At 41.0% G+C, this 24,961-nt stretch overlaps 1 protein-coding gene across 6 annotated transcripts in view; it reads right to left on the bottom strand.

The window, feature by feature from the left end:
* MGMT (O-6-methylguanine-DNA methyltransferase) overlaps positions 1-24,961 on the bottom strand; it is a 332,117-nt gene that overhangs the window by 277,477 nt on the left and 29,679 nt on the right. For 3 of the 6 annotated variants that reach the window (XM_054982136.1, XM_054982138.1, XM_054982137.1), the window contains exon 2: positions 20,459-20,493. The exons of the other annotated variants lie outside the window; for them this stretch is intronic. In XM_054982136.1, coding sequence (XP_054838111.1) covers positions 20,459-20,482 — 24 coding nt within the window. In that variant the 5' untranslated portion in view covers positions 20,483-20,493. The remainder of the gene's footprint in view (positions 1-20,458; positions 20,494-24,961) is intronic. 6 annotated transcript variants of the gene reach the window in all.

The following is a 24,961-nucleotide window of genomic DNA, read 5'->3' as shown; positions in this document are numbered from 1 at the left end:
AGGAGAATTCAAAACAGTTATAAACCTTTTCACAGTCTCCGATTCCATCTTTCTCTAACCAACCTAAGCATGCCACGAGGCCTCATTTGCTCCAGTGCACTGAAACTTGCAACACCCATGTTATTCAACTCCCATGTTACTCTCTATTTGATACAATATGAAGCTTCATAACATAGGGACAATTTTCAGGTGAACAGGGAAGAAGCAAAGTATAAAACAACTCAACTTTAACACAGTTTAATGTTATATAAACATTTACATAATAGTAAGCTATATTAAACTGCTAAATTACCCATTTTTTGATTAGCAATATTCAAACACGTTATTTTAATTCATACAATAAAAGATACTTTAAGTGCAAACCTAATGAATCCACATAAACTGCCTTTTTACCATCATTCTGGTTCTATACAAATGAATCAGAAATTTTATTATAATAATAATAATAATAATAATAATAATAATAATAATAATAATAATAGCAGCAATAACATTCAATTTATATACCACCCTTCAGGACAACTTAACACGCACTCAAAGTGTGTTATTATTATCCTCACAACAATCACCCTGTTTGAGGTGGGGTGGGGCTGAGGGAGCTCCAGAGAGCTGTGACTGACGCAAGGTCACCCTGGTTTCAAGTGGAGGAGTTGGGAATCAAACCTGGTTCTCAAGATTAGAATCCCATCGCTCTTAACCACAACAACAAACTGGATGCGTTCCACTTCCACTCTCATTTTCCCATAGAATAACTTCAAGACTATAAGCCCTGCTGATACACTAGGGAACCATAAGAATTTTAAGAAAGTCTTTCAATTTTCAACTTTTACTCTTTACAGGGCAAAAAATATTTGAAGTTGGCCCTGAATTTCTGTGCTTTGTGCTGAAGCTCAGAAACCCAAATAAATTTATCCAAACAGGGTGCTAGGGATATAGCACATTATAGTTAAATGCTATGTGTAAAATGGGGTGGCCATTGTTAGCCAACAGAATTAAATCTTCTTTGTCATTAATAATGAATGAATATCAAAAAGGTTTTCATTGCAGAAGATTTATCGGTGGGAATATTAGAATGATTTATGACTTAATGTTCTATACAGAAGAGCTTCATTTTCCAGGCTTGTTTCTGTGCCTTTGAAGCAGCATGTACCTTGATGTCACTGTGCCCCTTTGAGGGTTAAGGTCCTCTAGATTACACGTCTAGACAGAGATAATACAGCAATGCAGATGCCGTACTGAAATTGTTAACCTGAAGTTCATATAAGACTTCAGTACCAACAGTGCTTTTTCTGTTCTAAATCAGGCATCTCCAACCCACAAACCAGTTTGGGGCTTGATAATTTACCCATAAAATCACCACCTTTTCCTCTTTTTATAATAATTTAGTCTAAATGCAGCCAATATCTCCTGTGTATATTCCATATTATTAAATACTACCAGTATTTAATTTTGCATTTATATGCTTTTATGTTACAATAAATATTTCAAAGTGATATGTTATTAAAAGTTACTAGCCCTTACAGTGAGGGAGAAAAGGCTCAATTACAATTTAATGTTTTGGGGTTTTAGGTCTTCCCTCTCCTCTCTGGTGCAGTTGAAATTGTAAGAACACAAAACTGCAGAAGAAATGCACTGTGCTTGAAAATATTTTTCATCTACATCTCCATGCTTATTCTATCTTTTCCATTTCCAAAAGTTCATATATATATACTCTATTGGATACAAAATGAGTCACTGTGGAAGAAGCACTCAGCCAAGGACTTACCTGAGGCCACCTTTGCAGTCTTGCAGAGGGGGAAGGCAAGCAGTGCTACTAGCTTCTCAGGTGCCCAGCAGTTCCCTAGTGTCACAGCAGGGCTACAGGTCAGCCCCAAGGTTCAAATCTCCAGAGAGATTTGTTGGCAGAGCCCCAGCCAGCAGACCTTGAGGGCTAAGTCTGCCTCTTGTCTGCCTGCTGGGGTTAAACAGCAGAGCCAGCAGGACACTAAGTACTATGCTCTTCAACTTGGTTAAGAGCCATGGGGTTATACTGGATCCAGCACTACTACTAGAATGCTTACTACAATCTCACTCTAGCCTGGAAGATGGCTTCTTACCTCAACACAGATGACCTAGCCACCTGGATCCATGCTATGGTAACATCAAAACTTGACTATTGTCATGCACTATACATTGGTCTCCCATCTAAGTTAACTAGGAGGCTCCAATTGGTGCAAAATGATGCAGCTCAACTGTTAGCAGGAGCGAGCAGGAACATGAACATCACTCCCATCCTACAGTCACTCCATTGGCTACCTATCAGTTACCATGCTCGATTCAAAGTATCGGTTATTACATACAAAGCTCTTCACAGCCTTGGCCCAGCATACCTACAGGACCGCCTCCCTCCCTATGTTCCTCCATGGCAGCTTTGCTCATCTGAACAGGGCCTCTTGCAGGAGCCAGCAAACATGAGCAAAATCAAACGCAGCCCACACACAGGCTTTCTCTGTGGTGGCCCCTACCCTGTGGAACAGCCTGCCTGAGGAGGTCAGGACAGCCTCCACTCTCCTGCCTTTCCGCAACCAATGCAAAACCGAATTATTCAAAAAGGCTTTTTACTCAGATAGGAGGGAAGTATTGTAGGGAGGGGGTCTCAGATGCTTTGCTAATGAATTAAGGACCATAGACTTCACCACCACTACACCAGCCAGTTTGGTGTTGTGGTTAAGAGTGCAGGACTCTAATCTGGAAAAACAGGTTTGATTCCCCACTCCTCCTCTTGAAGCTAGCTGGGTGACCTTGGGTCAATTACAGCTCTCTCAGAAATCTCTCAACCCCACCCACCTCACAGGGTGTTTTGTTGTGGGGATAATAACAACATACTTTGTAAACCGCTCTGAGTGGGTGTTAAGTCATCCTGAAGGGCAGTATATAAATCGAATGTTGTTGTTTTGTTGTTACTATGTTGCCTTGCATATTATCTGTTGCTTTGAATATGTACTCCTATATACTACCTGTGCTTCATGTTATCTAATGTCAGTCCTAGAACTGATTATGTTCTGTTTCAGCAATTCTTCAACTCTGTATTGGATCCTTGTTAATGCTATGTCTTTGTAAAATCCTATGATATTGTTTATGGAAATGTCTTTGATACTGTATGAAATTGTCCTTGATACTGATTGTACTACTTTCACACTAGGTAATATGCCTTGAGTCTCAGTGAGAAAGGCGGACTATAAATGACATAAACAAAATACACAAAACTGGCTCTGTCAGCCAATCAGGGCCGGATCTACAGGGGGCAGGGGGGGTAGTCTGCCCCCGGCGCCGCCAGGGAGGGGGCACCAGGAGCAGCTCCCAGCTGCCGGAGCGTGCAGGCGGCAGTGTGGGCAGCCTCGCAGCCCCCACGCTGCCTTTTGCCTGCCCTGCAGGGCAGGGGGTGCGCGGCAAGCCAGCCGCCCCCTGTCCTGCAAGGAGGCGAACACCGGGGGCAGCCTCGCAGCTCCCCGTGCTGCTTTTGCCTGCCCTGGAGGGCAGGGGGTGCCCGGCAAGACGGCCACCCCCTGTCCTGTGGGGCAGGCAAAAGCAGCACGGGGAGCCACGCTGCCTCTTGCCTGCCTTGGAGGGCAGGGGGTGCCCGGGAAGCCAGCCGCCCCGTCCTGTGGGGAGGCGAATGCCGCGGGCAGCCTCGCAGCCCCCTGCGCTGCTTTCGCCTGCCCCGGAGGGCAGGGGGTGCGCGGCAAGCCGGCTGCCCCCTGTCCTGCAGAGCAGGCGAAAGCAGCGCGGGGGGCTGCGAGGCCGCCCGCGCCATTTGCCTGCGGGGAGGTGAATGGGGCGGGCAGCTTCTCAGCCCCACACGCTGCCTCCGTCCACCCTGTGTGATGACGTCACCAAAGTGACATCATCACGCAGCGCGGGGAGCATGCGCGCGCTGTGCGCACAAGGCAGTAAGCCAAGGGTTGCCCCAGGCGTGGGCAACCCTGGATCCGGCGCTGCAGCCAATGCAGGGAATTTCCCTGCAGCATGGTTAAAGACCAGGGTGAGGAGGAGCCTACATACCTTGGAGTGAAGCTGAGCAAGCAAGTTCCCCCATCAGTAAGTGAGATAGCATGTGGCAGGCTACTGGGATGCAGCCGATGCTGCTTCAGTTTGCTTTGCACTGTTGGTCCTTTTATATGCAATTGGAGAACCCGACATCTTTTGGGGAAAAGCCATGCTCATAGGTCTGGCTGCAATACTTTTGATATATTCACTGCACATGTATTCCTGTACATGTGCTGACTCCACATTTATGTATGGTGAGTTACTATCACAATCAGACACTCATAGGAAAATCTATGATCCTGTCTTTTCATGCAGTGAGTCCCTGGTCACAAAACTGAAATCAGTATACACATGCAGACATTCACATAAATATGTACAAACATGTAGTAGGAGCATACAGATTAATGCTGAAGTACTTCATATAAATGTGTGAAATTCGGAAAGAGGACAGTGAACTCTGGCAGATTGGCCTGCTGGCTGACGTCTACAGCCACACCCGTGAATGATCTGGTCTTCCCGGGGGAAATGGGGCTTTGCCCATAACACCAAGAAGGGTCACCTGGCATTGGTTCCCATTTGGCAGGACATGTGGCTCACTCCTGAGCATGGTCCAAGGGGTAATGATGAGGTGGTACAGGACTTCAGGGCCTGTTGGGTCTCGGGTTAGTCAGAGACTGACCAGTGGGGACAGGAGGACTGCATTTGCCCATGGTTAGCTGTAGAGGACCTCTGGTGCCCAGATCAGACGACCTTGGCCTTCTCCATCTACCCTCGTTGCCTATATCCTACCCTCTTCCATACAGCTACCTCCCCACCAGCTAGGTTTGATTCATTTCTGTTACTGGTTTGGCCTGCCACCATGAACTTTCTGCCATCTGACAAGTGGGAAGAGTGTGTTGGGCCTGAGTCACGTGGCCCCTTCTCACGTGCCAGGTAATGCTGATTGCCACTTTGGGGTCAGGAAGGAATTTTCCTCCAGGCCCAACTGGCCCAGAGGTCCTGCAGGTTTTTTGCCTTCTTCTGGGCAAAGAGCAGGGGTCACTGGACTCCCTGCATATTGCATAGGATGGGAATAGGTTACCCTTAGGGATCCCTTCCAGCCGCATATTCTTGCTTATAGGTCTGTCTAATTTTCAGGAGTGGGGTAGTCACTGGTACCGTAGGTTTTTGGGCTCCCCTCCTGTAGTGATAGGCAGGTTTGCACAGATATAGACACAGAGATTACATTTGTCAGGAGCTCAGGCTCCCTGCAGATTTCTTTCTTTGTAGTCTCTGCAGGTCGGTGCAAATCATTCTTGATCAGTGGGCGCAGTAGCAGGTACTGAGGTAGACTATAGGCAACCTCATCACCATGGGAAAGATGCTTTGGCAAGTCAGGGCCATCAGCTTCAAAGGGACTAGAGCCTGAGAGATGTTCTTGGTCTCCTTGGTACCAGCAATGCATCATGCCAAAGGACTAATGCCCTCCTAGGATAGCTTGACAGCATCCCTCAAGGCAAAAACTTGGTGTGGTGGTCTTGGCTGGACTGTATTCTCTTCTTGAATATTAGAATGGCAAGCAGCTCTTGGACCGGACTGGTTGGAAAGGCTTTCTCTGGTGTAGGAGCAATTCTGTTTGGATGGAATTCACACAGCCAGGAGGCATGCTTTAACCCCAGCAAGGTGCACTTGGTAAGCAGGGAACAGGTTGCTTGGTGGCATAGCATTCAGGCTGGACTCCGAGGTTGGTTGCAGTTTTAGGAGCTTTGGCGGGAACAGTTTTGGAGCTCTTGTGGCTGTTTTGGCATCAGGCACAGATTCTTTTGGGAGGAAACAGAACCACGAGTCCAGTTTCTCCATACTTGGGGATCCTCTTAAGGTATGTTGGGGATGAGGCACTTCAGAGACAATCTCAGTTGGGGGCTGTCAGGGCATGCTTACTCCCAGATTTGTGCCCATGTGAATCTCACAGCCTTTCATCTGAATATTTGGCTTCAGACAGGTATGGGTTACTGCATGTGCATTATTCTAGTGCTGCATCATGTACTCCTAGTTATTATCAAGTCCTTGGTTTAACCAACTTAATATTCAGTGGCTTCGGGCTTCATATTTTTGAAACTAAATTCTTTTTCTTGTGTCTCATTTGCATACCTTGTCCTTTCTCTAAGTGAATGAGCAAATATTCACCTTTAAACGCTCCTAACGAATAACAGCCTGTGTGCCACCAAGAATTATTAGTTGCCAAAGCTGAATTCTGGATATAATACATTCCAGATGTAACACTACTGTGCAAGGGCAGTATAATTTTGACAACAGTGATACTGCAATGTTTCTGACAGGCTGTGACAAAATATTTTCATTCACACTCATCACACATGCACTATAGCTAAAACAAAAACTTTATACAACAGAGACAGAACTCTCTTGGTGTACTTCCTTATTTGCATCTTAGAATGAAGACATGAATGTTAATCCTCAATGGTCTATAACATTTCTCTTGACTCCAAATATTAGCTACTTGCCAAAAAATCAAAACATTTGTTTTCAAACAAGAAAGAAGAATGAATCAATATATGACCAGGGAGTTGTTTCTTCATTTAATTTTGACCCACCCCTCAAAATACTGATTTGAATGCATAAAATGTTCTTGACATGAATTTGTATTTCCATGTCTTCGTCTACTCTGGTGGTTTGTATTCTGTTTTGCAAACATAGCTTTTATTTCAGTGAATGGCTTCAATGAATAGCAAATTTCAGTTAAGGAATGTTATATTTCTGTTTTTAGACTAATTCATAGTATAGCCAAGTATGATTTTCTTCCTATTAACATAGAGGTCCAAATGTAATAAACCATTGTTTTTCCATGAACAATAAGTAAATAAAAAGCACTTAAATAAACTGGCTTCTCATTATGTATGCTACCATCAAAGTTATAATTAGGGTTGTAACCCAATTTTAAAAATCTTAGTTGATTTATCAAATTAATTTTAGCCAATCAATTAATTGATTAAACCTAAGTAAGCCTGCATTCAGATGAAATAGTTTTGAAGAAAAAAGTACACTCTAAATTTTAAATGATGCCCATACCACAGCAGGTTCCATTTTTAAGATGTACTCCTTCCTATGCCACAAGGAAAGGGGGATACCTCTTCAAAGATGGTAGCTGCCATCTTTAGTTTTAATAAGTACTTAAAAAAAATAAGTACTTGTTTTTCTTGGGATTTCACATAGGTTAGAACACAGATAATTATTATATTAAGAGCCTACATTTATGTGGCGATTTGTGAAACGTGCTGGAAAGCTGCACAATGCAGTATTTACAGCTGAATCTAGCTTCCTAAAGACATCAACTGTTGCCAAGTAGGCCCCCTCTCCTGCTTTAAGGCCTGCCATGAACTGTGTTAAAGTTTCCTGCGTTGCTGTTTTACTGCTGCACCAGAGATTGCCCTGCACGTGTGTGTTCTGGTACACGTGTCAGTTTCCTGCCTGCGTGTTAATTGCCTTGCTGCTGCAATAGACTGTGTAGTTCCCTGACTCCATGTTTGGATAACTGCACAAAGGACTCTCTTTCTAGGCCGCCCTGCCCTGACTTATATCTGGACTTCCCAGTGTGTGTTTGGACTTTGTTACAAGTGTGCCCTGTGCCTGCACCGCCATCTGCCACGGACCGTGCCTGTCCCCTGCTTTGGACTGTGTTTTAAGTGCTGTTCCCCTGCCTCCATGGAAGCCTGCCTCATATGGGCCCAAGCCGCTGCTAGCAGCCAGGCGCCTGCCGGGGAAACCTCCAGCGAGCCTGGCTAGGCGCTCCCTGGTCAGTTCCCGCCTGGAGCCTCCCGCGGGCCAGTCGCCGAGCTTGCCCTCGCTACCGGGCAGCCTGCTATCCAGCCCCAGCTATGCCCCGCCGGCATCCATGTTCTTAGGCAGCCAGAGGACCCAGGGAAGAAGACTGCTTTGGGAAGCCATTTCGGTGAAGCGGGCACCTCACGTCCGCAGCGAGAGTACCTCGCCCCGCTCTGCATATCTTAGGAGCCGCCCCGGAGAAGGAACTAAGTGCTGACCATCCCAAGCACTTAGAGAATGCATCTCAAAGAAACCTCCGCATTCCAGAGCTGATGACATCAGGGCAAGCCCTGTCCGCTGGAACATCCTTTCAGCCCACTCGGATTTCCCCCTCCCTCTTTTGTCCCCTCTTCCTGAGGTGTCACTTATCACAATCAGATTACCAAAGTGGCCCATCTAAGCCATTCAGTAACCCATTAGAACCTTTGTTTTAATCTGTGAGAACCACCAAGTACAGCACCAGCCCCAGGGTACGTTTTGGGGTATTTAAGCTGGTCTCTCAGACCACACGGTGCTTAGGCCATTCCTATCCAGAACCTCTCGCTGTCCGTCCGTGGTTCCATTGCTGGCATTGCTGGCACCCCCGCTGTTGTGTCTCTGCTTCGCTTCAGGATTGTGAGTATTTCCCTTACCATCGTTGGGAACCTGCTAATGCGAAAGTCTCTATATTTCTGACTCTGTATTTCCTAGACCTTGTATGTTTCCTTGTATGTATGTGCAAGTTCAGGCTTACGCCACAGTACTAGTAAAATACACGTGTTTGGAACTTATTTATAGTCTGCCTCTTTGTCACTAGAGTGTCTGGAATCAGGACCTCCGTAAACATAGGTTAAGATCCGCGCTAATTTTAGTTACAGACTGCTAAAGCTAATTTCCCCCATTAATAAGAGCAGTTCTGGTAACACAACATTTTTATTTTTATTTTTAAAAAAATTCTAGCCCTTATGAATTTGCTTGGAAATATGCAGGAATGCTTGATATCTGCAAAGTCAGGAACTCCTGAGTAATATTTTGTGATCAGAAATTACAGAGTTCCTTGACCGTTCACCAGGGGTAAAGCACCATAAATTATGAAAACAAAAGTGAAAAATTAAAAAAAATAAAGCTATGCAAATTTGTATAACATACATAGCTTACAAAATTCAGCTTCTTTTGGGGTTACCTTTTTATAAATGTGAGGCTGGGTCAATGGAATACACATAGCTTTTGTCAGACTTAATTCAGGAAAATATTTTTATGTATTGTCATTATTTTCACTACATGTTATAATAATGATAATTATAACAATAGTAAAAGCCAGTGTGTTTTATGTTGCACCTGATAAATAAAGTACTAGCTTAATATACTAAAGCTAACCTCATGAGTTTCAGTTCTCAGTAAAGGATTATCTCATTGAGCTTCCTTGAACATTTATCTTTTGAAAAGGAATAAAAATGATAATTCAACACTTAAATTCAAAAGACCTTTTGAAAAAGGGGGGAAAAACCACTAATATTGTATACGGAAAGCCTTTGATAATTAAGAGTTTCTAAAATGCAGGAATCTAACCTGTTAATGAGCAAAATAAGGTAAACCATTTGATTAAAAGAGAAGAAACTGATTATGCTAATTAGTTTTCTTTCGGACTTTACCTACTTACCTCTTGTTCAGATCTTTACAAGTCAACTATTAATTATATTCTACTAAAAGCAAAGTCTAGACTAATTGAGACTGAGAGTCATGTACCTGGGAGGGAAACTTTTTGAGAGGGCAAAGTGAACGAACACAAAGATAAAGTACATTTTAATTTCACCTTCAGTTCTTTTTAAGATCTTTTAGAAGTCAACAGAAAGTTATACTTCAATTTTTTTCTTTCAGCAACTAAATCAGTCTTAACATTTTTCTTTACCTAAGCAGGAAAACAATGCACCATATGAAGTTACTATTTATAGTTGAACCCAGTCATGCTACTAACTTGCCCTAAGAACTGCAAGTCCTAAACTTTAATGGTGATTCCAAAAGTACAAAGCTTTAGTTGGCACATATTCTCTTACAATTAGAAAACTACCAATTTCTAAAGCTTACATTCTGTGCATAACTAGCAAAATGCCTGCCATTGTGCTTTCACGGATAGCTAGTCCCCTGTGAAAAGTGGACTAAGCAGTGTCAGGAGAAAGAGGGGTAGGTGGTGTTTTTAATTCTACTTAATATCTAAGGGAGCTTCCTTTTTTCCCCTTAGAAGTGAACGGAACTCATTATCTTATATCTTATCTTTCATATCTTATATGAAATTTTAAAAAAAAACCTTGAAGTGACATCAAGTGCATTATGCAATGCTCTAAGAATTTTTATCATAGAGATCGGAAGGATTCCTAGAGTCACACTGACATCACTTCCGGGTTTTTGGCAAGAAATGATGTTACAGTGTTGCATAATGTTGTTTCCAACCTATTTTTCCCTTGCCTCTCTCCAGTGGGGGATGAGGAGCACTGATGGGTGTTCCTCCCACTGGAAGTGGGCAATTGACAAGCCTAATGGGGTGAGAGGCTATACCTGTACCATGTGTCTGAGGGCCAAGTGGATTGAGTAGAGCGCAAGTGGAGGGCAAGTGAACAGGGAGAAATACACTTGCCATTCAAGTGTCATTCGTCACTTGTAGCTTGGCCCTGAGTTTCAGTGTCTGAGAGTAAGGTCCTTTTCTCTCACACAATCAGATTGTCATCCATATCTACCCTGCTCTGAACAAACACATCTGCTATGGCTTTCTTCCTGTTCTCTATAGACTTTCATATACTATATCTTTGAACCCCTTCCACTTCTCTCTCAATCCAAGTTCTTCTCAACTTTCGCATCTCTTTTTGGACCCAGTACTATAAAGCCCCTCCTATACTACCAAGATCGTCTCTTTGCTTGCTATTACTGTTTTCTTCTTGCTTTCCTCTTCTGCCCAGTTTGTTTTACCAAGCCAAGTCTCATGCTTCTAACTCTGTCCTGCCCAATTAACCTTGACTATAAGGCTTAGGGTTGTGTCATTTTTGTATTCTGTGCATTGTGAAACTTGCTGCCAGAACTAAGTATTTACATGGCAGCATTTCAATTGATTCATATATAAATGATGCATTGTTACAAATATCTATGATATGACTTTTAAACTTGATATTCACCTGAGGTATTATGGTTTGCAAATGACCCAGATGCAGGACTCTGTTCTTAAAAGAATCTAGATAGACTTTCAGTATCATAGCATACCAAGAGAACCAATACAGCAGACAATGCCCAACATGCTGAAATCCCATCATGGATTTTAAGGGATATCAAGAAGAGAAGAAACTAATTAAAGTTGAAATATCCTGAATATAATCTTTATCTGTTGACTCAGCTCAAGAGATTAAATCCCTATATACTTGGTTATATGAGAGAGAGAGAAAGAGAGATTAGTGATCCCTTCCCAGCTGTTAAGGAGCAATACCTGAATATAGATTTCTTGTGGGAGCCCATAAGAGAAGACAAAACATGTGATTGGAATGATGTCAGTTCCCCAAAGACATCAACTCATACTTATACAGAAAGAAAGACATCTCCATACCTTTATATATACACAAGAGAAAATATTACAGAGTGATGCCTTCATTAGTGCCCAAAGCAAAAGAATAATGGACTATAGTAATTCATCCCAGTAACTGGCAGAGTTGTTAGTAATGTGGGCAGCTAATGTACAAAATTCTAACATTATTACATGAATATATATCTTTGACCAATACAGAACTTGTATTGTTGATGGGTTTTTTTAATCAAGCACTGACAAATTCCTGGCAGTCAAATCCTAAAATAGTCCTATGTGGCTTCCATGCCATTTTGCCAAAATCAGTCATACCCGGATCCGAAAGAGAGCAGAAGTTAACAGCACCAGTGCAAGAAAAAAACGTTTTGGCATTTTACACACACACACACACACACACACACACACACACACACACACACACACACACACACACACACACACACACACACACACACACAGAATGAACAGTTTAAAAGCAAGTTGTATTAAATTTTCCTATTAATATAATTAATTTTTCCATCCATTGATCAGTTAAGACCTCCTTAAATACTACTTTATAAATTACAGTCTTCTTCTAGTAAAAGCCAGCTTATAAACATTGGAAATAAATCTGCACTTGAAGACAAGATGGACAGGATGGAAAGGAACAAAGGATTTTATCATTGCGGTTCAATGAAACAATAAAACATTGACTAAAATGAACACAGCTATCAGAATAGATTGAAAAAAGATTTGCACAAATAGAAGCCACAGATCTTTGCAGGCTATTTCTGCATCTTTCTCCTTTTATTTTTATCCAGAGGTAAACTGGCCTTCCATGTTCAGATTCACATATTTCCTCACAAGTATATACATCCTTGAGATATACTACTCATCCCCCTTATTAGTCTATTCCTTTTAAACAAGTTGTACCCCTCGGTCCTAAGATTATAATTGTGAGTTTCATCCCACCAAGTCTCAGTAATGCCTATTAGGTCATAGTCTCCTTCTTGTATTAAGACTTCAAGTTCCTCCTATTTGTTTCCCATACTTTGAGCATTACTATAGAGACATCGGAATCCATGATTTATGTGCTCTGAGTGCTTCATTTTTGTCCTTACCTATAAATTAATGAGTCCCTGCATATGTGCCCCTCCCTGCTCATCATTAGTGCTCTTATCTCCAGTAACTGGCATCAATCTAGCTTTTGGGGTTTTGTCTCCAACCCGCACAGGATTTAGTTTAACAACCTCCTTATCAGGTTTGCAAGACTCTTGCCACATTTTCCCCTACCCTCATGAGGTGCAAACCAACAAAGTGCTTCCCAACGAAGGGCTTCATCTTGGAAGAGTAGAACACATTCCAAGAAACCAAACCTTTCTTGATGACACCGCCTGCATAGCCAATTGTTTATTTCCAATATTCTTCTCTCTCTTCCTACATATATACAGATTTTCTGTAATTGAACCAGGGATCCTGGTATTTTTTCTATCCTTGTAAGATGAAACAAAATCCTACCACTAGGCTTAAAACTCACATTTTATTGAGTATTGGGTTTATAACACTTCTTTTAGCAGTATTTCATTTTGTTTCAGTTTTATTTTTCCTTTGCTGTCCCATTCCCATCTCAACAACAGCTGATCTATTGAAGCTTCCTCTGATTCCCAGTAGGGAAGTGAAGGAAGGAAGTATGGCTCCTTCCTCACTCTTCTTACAATCACAATTTATGGGGGGGAAGGAGAAGATAACCAGCAACAATGCTCTCTTATAGACTTTTCGATCAGGCTTTATTTCACAAAGAAACTAAACTAAATTGTGCTATTGCTTCCTGCTAAATAAGATGCAGTGCGTTCAAAGATGCTTACACACTGAGAGATGGGAGGAATCTTGAGCTGAATGTGAAAGATCCAAGTTTTACCTTTTCTAAGGACTTAGAAAGAAAAAAAATCATCAGCACCTTATGGAAAATAGGTGCACAGGTTCAAATTCAGCATTACTAAAGTCTCTGTTAAATTTCTGTCCAAAACAACTGTGGAAAGGCTTCTCTCTCTTTAGTAAAAGTATAAGCATTCACATGGGAAACCCATTAGTGGCATATTGAACAGGAATAATGAATCACGGGTGCAAGACAGAGGTGAAAGTAACTTACCAGTACCACCTGTCTCATGGGCCCCAGGCTTGGAGTGTGGTGGCAGTTTCTTACTGCTACTCCATATTTGCCCTTACTGTTTTACTTTCACCCTTGATATAGAGCATGTAATCATCATCAGAAAAAATATTTTTCTACGGCTTTGGGAATCATACAATAGTACTTTTAAAAACTGCAGCCTGTGGTGGCTCCTTTTGTCTTTTGCACATGCATGGGGCATTTTGGGGAAGCATATGAACTTCATAAAAGACGAGTGGTGAAAGAAGAGAATGGTTGCTTAATTAATTTATTTATTTTATTCAACTTATACCCTGCCCTCCCCCACAGATGGGCTCAGGGTGGCTAACAACATTAAAAAATACATTAAAATCACAAAAACATAAAATCAATAATAATTTTTTTAAAATCATTAAAATAGTCCAGGAGCAGGCTATTTGAACAAATATTGGGAGTCCGTATACAGGCATAGCAGATGGCCGAGGGCAGACCCAGTAGTGGTGGTCTTAGATGGAAGAAGGAGGACACCCGTTGGCACTCAGCCAAAGGCCCAGCAGAACATCTCCGTTTTACAGGTCCTGCAAAACTGTAACAGGTCCCGCATGGGGCGGATCTCCAGCGGGAGAGCGTTTCACCAGGCCAGGGCAGAAAAAGCCCTGGCCCTGGTTGAGGCCAGATAGATGTCCTTCGGGCCAGGGAGAACCAGGAGATGCTTGTCTGCAGAGTGCAACACCCTGCAGGGTACGTAATAGAAGAGGCGGTCCCGCAGGTATGCAGGTCCAAGTCCATGAAGGGCTTTAAACGCCAAGGTTAACACCTTGAACCGGATCCGGAACTCCACAAGGGAGCCAGTGCAGCTGGCAGAGCACAGGATGAATGTGCGCTCGGATTGGCGTTCTGGTAAGGACGCATGCTGCTGCATTCTGGACCAGCTGTAACTTCCGGTTCAGGCCCAAGGGCAGCCCAGTGTAGAGTGAGTTGCAGTAGTCTAGCCTGGAGGTGACCGTTGCATGGATTACTGTGGCCAGGTCCCAGGGCCTGGCCTGTTGCCTGGCCTGTCGAAGATGAAAAAAGGCAGACCTGGCAACGGTCGTGACCTGGACCTCCATTGAAAGTGTGGCATCCAAGGTCACACCCAGGCTCCTCACCGTCAGCGAAGGTTTCAATTGTACCCCGTTGTGGGCTGGGAGCCAGCTCCCCAGCTTGATTGCCCCACGACCCAGACACACACATCTTGCAATGATAAGAGCAAAGATGCCAGGTAATGATTAATATAGCAACATAATGAAAGAAAGGCTATTATAAGATTTGCCTTCTCAGGTAATGTCTGAAGATTCTGGTGGTGGAGTTACCCATGAAAATTCTAATAGCTTCTGTGATAAGTAACAACTAATGAGTAATAAGTAACACTCTTTGATCCCCACATAGTGCCACTACAATTGCAAAACTAGCAGTTTTAAAAAGTACCTGATTCTCAAATTTGTAATTTCAGTGTGAGGGGAAAGCACATGCTCCAAGTCAAAGTCAAATGAAACCTGTAAGAATTCCCACTCTTTAGAGTGGCAGCCATATTCACGGTTCAGTGATCACTACAGAATGACCACTTGAAAGAAGAACACTTGATTAAAGTGGGGGTGAACATGACCAAGCTAAACAACATATATCATTAAGGTTGAAAAGAAAAAGATATCCTGGGTAAGGACCTTAGTCACGCAGTGGCATTTCATTATAATGCCATCATCTAAGGCCAGTGAAATCAATGGGTGCAGAAGGGAGTAACAATGTTTAGGGCTGCACTGTAAAACTAGTTGTGTTATTTAATGGGGAAAGTATATTAGGATTAAAATATTACCTAGCTTCTCTTGCATTTTTCTCAGCCAAAATCACAATAAGAAACACAGACTATGGACAGTCTCAAAAGTTTTTATATCGTATCTATAAACAAGACTTTTGTGCAATTTTCACAAAACTTTCTACACCACTCACTTTGTACACACACACAGAGAGTACTAGCACACTGTTAGGAGGACTACAAACCTCCAGTTGGAGCCTGAAGATCTCCTGGAATTACCACTGATCTCAAGAAAAGAGTGCAGTTCTCCTGGAGAAAATGGCTGCTTTGGACAGCAGACTGTATGACATTATACACTGCTGAGCGACCTCCCTTCCTCCAACCCTGCCATCACCAGGTTCCATTCCTAAATCTCCAGGAATTTCACAACCTGGAGTCTGCAATCCTATACACTGTACAGCAACTAGTTCTGCTCCTGCATGTCCACTTATGTGTGTGTAACATGCACACAACTGTATGTAAGGTAATAAACCTACCTGCAAATTCTGGGGAAAAAATTACACATACACACATGTGCAATTGCTGGGTTACGAACTATCCTGAAGATAATTTGGCTTAACAAAAACCAATTCAAATAATGTTTGCGAGTTTTTCCCTCATTTTATGTTAAGCCAATAAACTCTTCTTCAGCGTGGCAAACCAAAAGAGGATGTTCTGTTATCAAAATCCACAAAATTTCTGTTTCTTATGCTCTTTGAGAAGCTCAAGTCAGAACAAACTAAGAGATAACGCAACTAGGCATAACACAATAAAAGATATTACCTTCACAATGCATTATTGCTGCCAATTATAAGAATCACTTCAACTTAATTTCAAAAGCACAATCACCCTCAACTGTAACAGTCTCTTTTTTAAATTTCAAACTGTATTACATTAAGGCAATAACTCACCTTCCAGCTATAATATTGGTCTCCCTTATTGCAAAAATACATTTCATAAATACTTCATTGACAAGTCAAGCTAATTCAGGTTAATTTTATTGTATTTTGGTGCTCTCTCACATTTGTGTGCAATTACCTCTATCATTTTATTGCCATACCGGAAAGTAATCAGAGCAATTATTTGCAAAAGGAAGGCATATAAATTCTAAGTCACAGTTGCTGGCATTTTTGATAAAATAGCAGCTTTATCTCAGAAAGTGGCAGGGACATCAGATAAATCATGCATCAGTCAAGTGTAGCTGACCCCCAAGTGCATTGCACAATATCAGAAGTGCTTCAAAAGAAACTTTCCTGCATCATCCATCATCCTCCATAATACTAAAATAGCTACACCTGAAAAGTCTGAGCTAGAGAATAATAAAAATTCATCCAAGCAATATGGGTAACACCACTGACAACTCTCCCTTTTAAAATAAGAGAGAAGCAGCACTAGACTCTGCTCATAAACAAATAGGACTATTTCAATAGTCAGCTTCAAAATAAGTCAAACAAATAGTTCTATAATAACTGGCATCCCAACTAAATTTAGTTCACAATACTCTGAAGATCCTACACAGATATAAATATTAGACATCTGCACGTGCATTCTCTCACACACACACACTTGACAGCAATGAGTCCATCTTGAAATATTACCAAAGGCAGGGAAGAAATTCTCCATGCCTCTTTTCTGGTGGTTATTTGGCTACCTCTTCCCAACATGCACTTTTTAAAAAACACTGAGACCTATTTTGTGCTATATTTTCCAATCAGGGAATAACACATGGCAGTATGGAAGTTTTCTCTAGTACCAAATAGATTTCATTAAAATAAATACTAAGGCAACCTCAGAGGAACTGTCCTACTATTTTTTTCAAACTTCACACAAAATACAATGTAAAATTTTCTCCTTAATTATATGTATTATCCTACTTTTTACTACAAAAAATTGAACGCTGAACACTAATATTATAAACACTCCATTTTTTTAAAATGATGGCAAAGGTTGAGGAGAAGAGAAAGATGAATGGAAGTTACAGGGTAAGAATGTCAGGGTCCTGCCCAGTAGCATCTCCCCTCTCCCTTTAATTTACAGAGCAAAGTGGAAAATACAGAAGTACAGAATTACATAGATTTTTCACTGAATGAATGGAGCAATTACAATTTATCACAGCCCAAATATTTCAACATGGATAGCCAAAGCGTGGACATATCCATTCAAAACGGATAAAGAAGTGCATTTTTTCTATATCAAAACCAGTATTCCGATACGGAATGCTCTATTTTGATTGGTCTGTACATTCTGTCCCTTCATGTTTGTTCACTGCTACAAAGCTAGAGCTGTGCGCTGAATGCTCTTGAAAGAATATAACATCTAAATTTAACATTTAAAATAAAGCAGCAAAATGAAATCATTACTACAAGGAGAGTGAGAAAGCGCGAGCATGAGATAACTTAGGTCCTTTTTGCACTTACGGTTTAAACTGCCATTTATGAGCATTCAATCGCAGTGGCTTCAGCATGGTACTCCCATGTTCCACAGTATCTGATACAGTTTCGATTTGGCATCTTGTTTTTCATTTTAGACTGGCTTTGAAGCCTTGGTGCAGTTTTGGGCTTTCGGAGCTTTGCAATTCACCACGTACTTTTTTTTTTTTTTAACTTTGAGTATGCGTAGTAACGTTGCAATGCTGGAATCCATCCCCTCCCACTTTTGCTGATCGGGCTGTCCCCTGCCCACTGGAGAGGCAATTGGCAGCAGAGTTCTGGGGGAAAACATGTACCACTCTCATTTTTTTTTAAAAAGCCAAGCCAGGAAAGGGTTAAAATACTGCTGCTTCTTTCCTTCACTGCCTCTTTGAATTGCAAAGAGCCCTGCAAAATGTTTTTTTTTTCAACATTGGCAGAAGACACAAGGAGGGAGGGAAAAGTAGCCATTTAACTCTTGCCTGGCTTTTAAATCCAGGAGAAATGAGGAATTACAACACTTTCCTGGCTTTGGGGGGAAAAATAAAGAGTGTGTGCACATACCCTAGAGGGAGGAAGGGGAAAGCAGCCATTTAACCCTTTCCTGGCTTTTAAAGCCAGCAGGGAATAAGAAACAAGGTTAGGAATCGTTCCTGGCTTTGGGAAAAAAAAAGAGTGCCTGCATACCCGAGAGGAAGGAACCCAACAGAGAAGAAACCTTATGACCCTTGCCTCACTTTACTGAAAAAAATGGCAGAAAAGGAGTTCAGAGAGCTGAGGAGGATAGGAGTGGTTAATTCTGCACAGACCAATCAGCTCATGGAGAAAAGGAGAGGGGGGAGAAGAGAAGCAGAAGGGGAGTATAGGGTTCACACTGACATTAATCGCGCCGGCTGCGACTGGGCAGTGGCTTCAAAATAACATCACGGTATGTCCGCAGGAGGAAAAATCAGAGATACCGCAAACAAACACTGGTATTGCATCCCATGATTACCTTGCAAGTGTGAAACTCCTGCAAATATAGGAAGCAGAACAGATACTGAAATGCTTTAAAGTTCGAATGTGAAAAGGGTGAGGAAGGCAGGATAGAAATTTAATAAATAATAATAAATAATTTATATTCTAAGGAAGCAGTATGGCATGCTTCTGCACTGGGTAGTGGGGTGGGAATATCAGTGGAAGTCTCAGGTCAGCAGCACTATCTAGATTTTAAACTGATGAGCAGCCCTTTCTCCATGCCACCATAAATAGTATAAATAGTTCTTAGAGGTGATTAAGTCACATCCTCAAGAACAGGCTTTCCTGTGGCCACTGGTCTAGTACATGGATTAAAGATCATGTTTTTTCCTCTCTATCAACACCCAGCTTGGAACCTTTCTTATGTAAGAGGAGTTAGCCGTGTTAGTCTGTAGTAGCAAAATCAAAAAGAGTCCAGTAGCACCTTTAAGACTAACCAACTTTATTGTAGCATAAGCTTTAGAGAATCACAGTTCTCTTTGTCAGATGCATGGAGGGCAAGAAGAAACTGGTCAGATATATAGGTGGAGAGGGGAGGGGGGAGTAGGTGCAATCAGTAGCTTCTGATATGGCGATCAGTTTGCTTCTGAGTAGATGCAAAGTAGGCGGAGTAGATGCAAACAGTAGCTTCTGATATGGAGATCCGTTTGCTTCTGTTAAGGAAGTCAGTTACTTCTGATAATGAGATAACCATTCATAGTCTCTATTCAATCCCAGCTTGACTGAGTCAAATTTACATATGAATTCCTATTCAGCAGCTTCCCACTGGATTTTGTTTTTGAAAGGTTTCTTTTGAACTACAGTGACCTTAAAGTCCTTGATGGAATGTCCTGGTAGATTGAAATGTTCTCCCACTGGTTTCTGGATGTTGCCATTTTTAATGTCAGATTTGTGTCCATTTATTCTTTTGAGCAGAGGTTGGCTGGTTTGTCCAATGTACAAAGCAGATGGACATTGTTGGCACATGAGGGCATATATCACATTGGAGGATGAGCAGTTGTAAGAGCCAGAGACAGTGTAGTTGATGCAACAGACCCAGATGCCAGCTCTGCCAGGAAATACAATTACAGGACCCAATGGCGTCCTACAAATTTTATCAATTACTCCACAGTAACTAACACAACAACCCTGTTGACTTATCTAGGATATGTGCCTTTAAGATGACAGGTACAGCAACTGAGCAAATCTCAAGAACAAAGAGAGAAAAAGTAGTGCAAAAGCACAATACGTGTACAACTTTTAGGTATGCTTATGTAAAGTATGGCAAATCAGATGGATTTTAAGCTACTGCTATTTAAGCAGACATTTTATACAATATGGGAAACTGTACAATTTAAAATTATTGCAAAAAATGATTTTAACATTAGTATCATGTTTTTAATTCAGATAAAAGGAAAACGTCTGTTTTAAAAAGAAGATTCAACTAGTCACAGAACAACGGAAAACAGTTCTGTTAACCCTAAAACGACTACAATATTCAATTAGGTTATGCTCTGTAGAAGATAGATATGTGATGCGGAAAGGTCCACTGCTGCCTGTTACCAACCATGACAGAGCTACTGAGATTTACAATGCAGCATCAATCTTGTCAACTGGATTTTTAACACTGACTGCTGGACACTGGGGAAAGAAACCAACTATGTTATGCAAATTCTTTGCCTAAATGTGCCTTTTTTTCAATAGTAACTTACTTTTTGATCCAATCTTGATGCCATCTTAAGGAGCTCTGTATATGAAAAAGAGGGGAGGGGAGAACCTTGTTAGGAGGAAATGTGTGTATCTCTCTATCTACATTCTGCAAGTATCTGAACAAAATAGTACGGTCATGAAATTTATTCCATTTCCATATGAAATCACACCAAAAATGGATTCAGTTTTAGGGTATGCAGTATCAAAACAGAGGATGGGAACTTTATTTTCTTGCTAACAAACAGGAATTCTGAAGTTCAGTAGGTCATCTATCATCTGCAATGAGTCACAATCAACAGATGCAATGAGAAGGACTTCTCTCATCACTTGCCCTGTAAACTAGGGATTCATCAGACAACAACATGCTTAAATTCAACTAAAAGTTTGTAAAAATATTACTTAAAATACACTGTAATCTAACTTATTAAATATCCCTTTCCCTTTTGAACATACATATTTGTTTCTATGCTTAGATTAAGCAATATAATGGTGTTCTAAGGAATGCAACAGAACAACAAAATACACATGGTTGAAATTTTTAATAAAATACTGCTGCAAGTAATACTTAGCAGCAGTGTGAAATTCAATCCCACATCAAATTTACCCAGAAACAAGTACCATCAGAATAATATGAAATTATTTCCTAGTAAGTAGTTTTATACTACTTTATAATGTATACTTTAAAATACTACCACATTTCTGGAACTCTCTTTCTGTTACATTCCATTTTTAATCATACTTATAGCAAGCATGAATATGGACAATTACAGTTTGCATGTATCATTTACCCACTTTACAATGGTAAAAGTGTTAGCACTCTCTGGATTTCTGATCACATGCTGAAGACAAGCAAGACTTAACTCATTACACCTGGCAAGTCAAGATATTTTGGCTTACAAAACATACTAACAACGGTAAGCTTGCATTTGTATGAACTAATTATTTCAACAGAATTTGTTTCCAAGTAAATGAACCAGGAAGAGCCCTCTGAATGAGTCTGTCCACACATAAGGATCCAGAAGTTAGGCTTCATTTTGTTTGCTGGAGGTCTTTCTTCGCTTAAGCAGAAACATGTACAGGGAGTATTTTCAGATCTTAATTAGATGGGTGGGGATGTTGAATTCTTAACAAGAAGTGGACTTCTCCCCAGTGTTTTAGTTAAATGTGTGTTAAAAATAAAGAGCTCTGAGCAGCCTAAATAGAAATCATATCCCCTTTTAATCATGCTAACCCAGTTTAGTACAGGTAGTATAACCAGCTAAGACCTAGATTTAACAGATAAAACGGTGAGAAGGGAAGAACCTTTTGTTCCACTGCTCTACTAAGCATATTTTAGAAAAGGAATAATTTCAAGGAGGCAATCACAATATTTCCCAAGGCAGTTCAATTTCAAGGTGGGTATCTGAAGAAGTGAGTTGTTGTGGCTCACGAAAGCTCATACTCTACCACAAATTTTGTTAGTCTTATAGGTGCTACTGGACTCTTGCTCAGTTCAATTTCAGGAACCAAAATTTATTCTAAAATGTACTGATCATTTACACGTTTTTAATGTAATTTTAAAAAGGTCCTTATTCATTAAATTTTATATCAGATCTGATGGAAAGAATTAACTGCTACTGAAAGCATGAATGAACATATGAAAAATACACCATTTGTCTTTGTGATCTAAGACCAGAATTTTGAAACCTATTTGGAACTGGTTAAAATTAGTTCCGTTCCTCTCCCCACCCTCCAAATTAACACCAATAATTTTTTCTAGTCTACAACTCAGCACGAGTTTTCCTTAGGGAAAAAAACATAAACCCATAACCAGAAACTACACTTTAAATATATAGAAGCGACACCGTCTCTTGTACTATAGTCTCCAGCCCTCATGTCTCAGTTTGTTTTTAAAGAGGGGGGATTTCTATTTTCCCCAATGGAGAAAAAGTCAATAATAATCCAAAAACCACACTCCAGGAAACACCCTTTTACATTTTTCGCCAGCCACCTTCTACGAATCCCATCCATTACTACACTTGCATGAAAAGAACAAGGGTTTTTTTATTGCATTTATGTCATTTTTCTTCAGTGCCACCATCTTTTTTTTTTACCTCACCAACCATCTTGCATTTTTTAAAAAAACTATTCTACAGTTAAAAGATGGCAAAAAGGGTTGCAACAACACAATCAAAGTCAACAGTGAGGTTTTAGGTTTTAGTTTACACTCCAAACAAGGAGTTTCACACACAGTTTGCCATTTATTTTCTTGGTTTTTTAAAAATGTTTGTATTCCACAAACAAAAAATGGTAATGAAATTTCTTCTCCTTCCCCTGAGAGATATGCATAGTTCCCTTAGCAAATTCCAAATTTGCTATCACCTATGCCTTAGTTCAGCACTCAAAGCCATGTTGAAATGGGAATATCAGAGGTCAAGTGCCAGATCTTAAGTGATAAGCTAAACTCAACAAAAACAGTAACTGTGCCGATATACTACTCTTCTAGACAGATTAGTACCCCACTCAGAGCACTGAACTAAGTCAGTGTTGTTATTATTATCCCCACAATACAGCTGAAGAGCTGAGACTCAGAGAAGTGGCTGATCCAAGGCCAGCTGCTGAGCTCATGGCAGTAGTGAGATTTGAACCAGCAGAGTGCTGATTTGCATCCTGGCCACTTAACCCTTATATTACAGCATCTCCCCTCCTGAATTCTCCTCCTGCCAACGAACAAGAAGGAAAATGTGATTTTGAATTTCCCACATTCCCACAGAAAAAAGAATTGGTGTGGAGAGAGATGCTTATAAATGTGGAAGGAGGTGTACCTTAACCAAACTTGGCAAGGGACAACAAAAGAAAAGCCCTACATCTGTTAAAAGGAAAGAGTTGCAACCTGCCATTTTGTCAGCAGATATATTCAGGCATAAGTAAGCTAGTGTTCAGTAGCTCCCAGCTGGTGCAATGGCACACCCTCAAAGATCTGCACAGCATTATGGGAGAAGAAAGGATAATTTGTCCACCTCCTCCTGGAAACTAACAGGATAGTACACACGCAATCCATAGAACACTGTGTAATAAACAACATAGCTCTTGTTCTCATGGAAGTAGTAAACCTGCAGCTGGATTGCAGGCTCCTGGGATGGAATCCCACATACACCAAATTCCATCCACACATCTTGGAGAAGAGTTCTAGACAACCCTTCTCTCCAAAATGCTACTCTTCAGCGTGGAAAGATGGGGAGAGAGATATAAACACTCACTCACAATCCAAAAGTGGTACTTTTAACTCACAAGCTTACTACACCAGTGAGAACTAGGTCACAGGTCTCTACATACTGAATGTCATAACATATACATGCCAGTTTAGTGTATTGGTTAAGAGCGACGAGACTCTAATCTGGAGAGTTGGGTTTGATTCCCCACTCCTCCACTTGAAGCCAGATGGGTGACCTTGGGTCAGTCACAACTGTCCAGAGCTCTCCTCAGCCCCACCCACCTCACAGGGTGATTGTTGTGGGGATAATAATAATATACTTTGTAAACCACTCTGAGTGGGTGTTAAGTTATCCTGATGGGTAGTATATAAATCTAATGTTATTAACGTTATTATTAACGTTTTAGTGCTTTAATACATCACATTTGTTCGTATTGCTGATGTTCATTCCTAGCGTATATTTAAAACTGATATTATTCTGTGAGCAGTTTGGGAGTGCATTGTGACCAAACAGCAGTCACAAGTACAGGCATCATTTAGCATAAGAAACAAATATAGAAGTAGGTAAAGGGATCAAAAAATGTTCCAACCGTGAAGCAAATGCTCTTGCTGCTCATTAAAGCTAGTGCTCTAATGAGATACAGAGGAAATTCATTTTCCCACATTTACAAGCTACTCTTCTCACTGTGTAAACAACAAAGTATTTCACCTATTATTGCCATTGGTTCTCTTCAACCTTAGAATTTTCTTCTCCAGCCCAACTGGAAATTAAGAGAAGCATATCAGCTCCCTTCTGTCACAAGAGGCTAAATCTACTGGGGCATTTCCATAGAAAGACATTTTTCCCTCTATGAAGTGTGCCTTTCTCACGTCCCCTCTCCTATTACACCCCAAAATACTCCCCAAGTGTTGTTCTTATTCTTGTAGATAAGGTAAGAACAACATTGGGGGCAAAGAGAGGACAACAGTTGGAGGTGATCTGTAGTCATGCTTCTATAGATGGAAGATCCACCCACTAAACACTTTGGATCCAAGCCAAAGACAGCGTATTTCCACACATGCTACCACCACGACCCAGTCACACCAATAGGTAGTGTCCTAACTGAACTACCTCAGCCACCTCTACACAGAATCTATGCAGACAACATGCCATTTTTTTTCTTTTTTCTTGTCGACAATGGATATTCAAATCCTGAACAATGGCACTTCAATTGAACGCCATATAAATTAATGACGATTAAATATATTTTGAACGTATTAGAAAAGAACCTTGGTTTAAAATGATTAACGACGTTCCTGAGTAAGGAGTAAA

Source organism: Eublepharis macularius, chromosome 6 (assembly GCF_028583425.1).
Source record: "Eublepharis macularius isolate TG4126 chromosome 6, MPM_Emac_v1.0, whole genome shotgun sequence".
Lineage (NCBI taxonomy): Eukaryota > Metazoa > Chordata > Lepidosauria > Squamata > Eublepharidae > Eublepharis > Eublepharis macularius.
The sequence above is the reverse complement of the archived record's forward strand: the minus strand, read 5'-3'. Positions and strand labels throughout refer to the sequence as shown.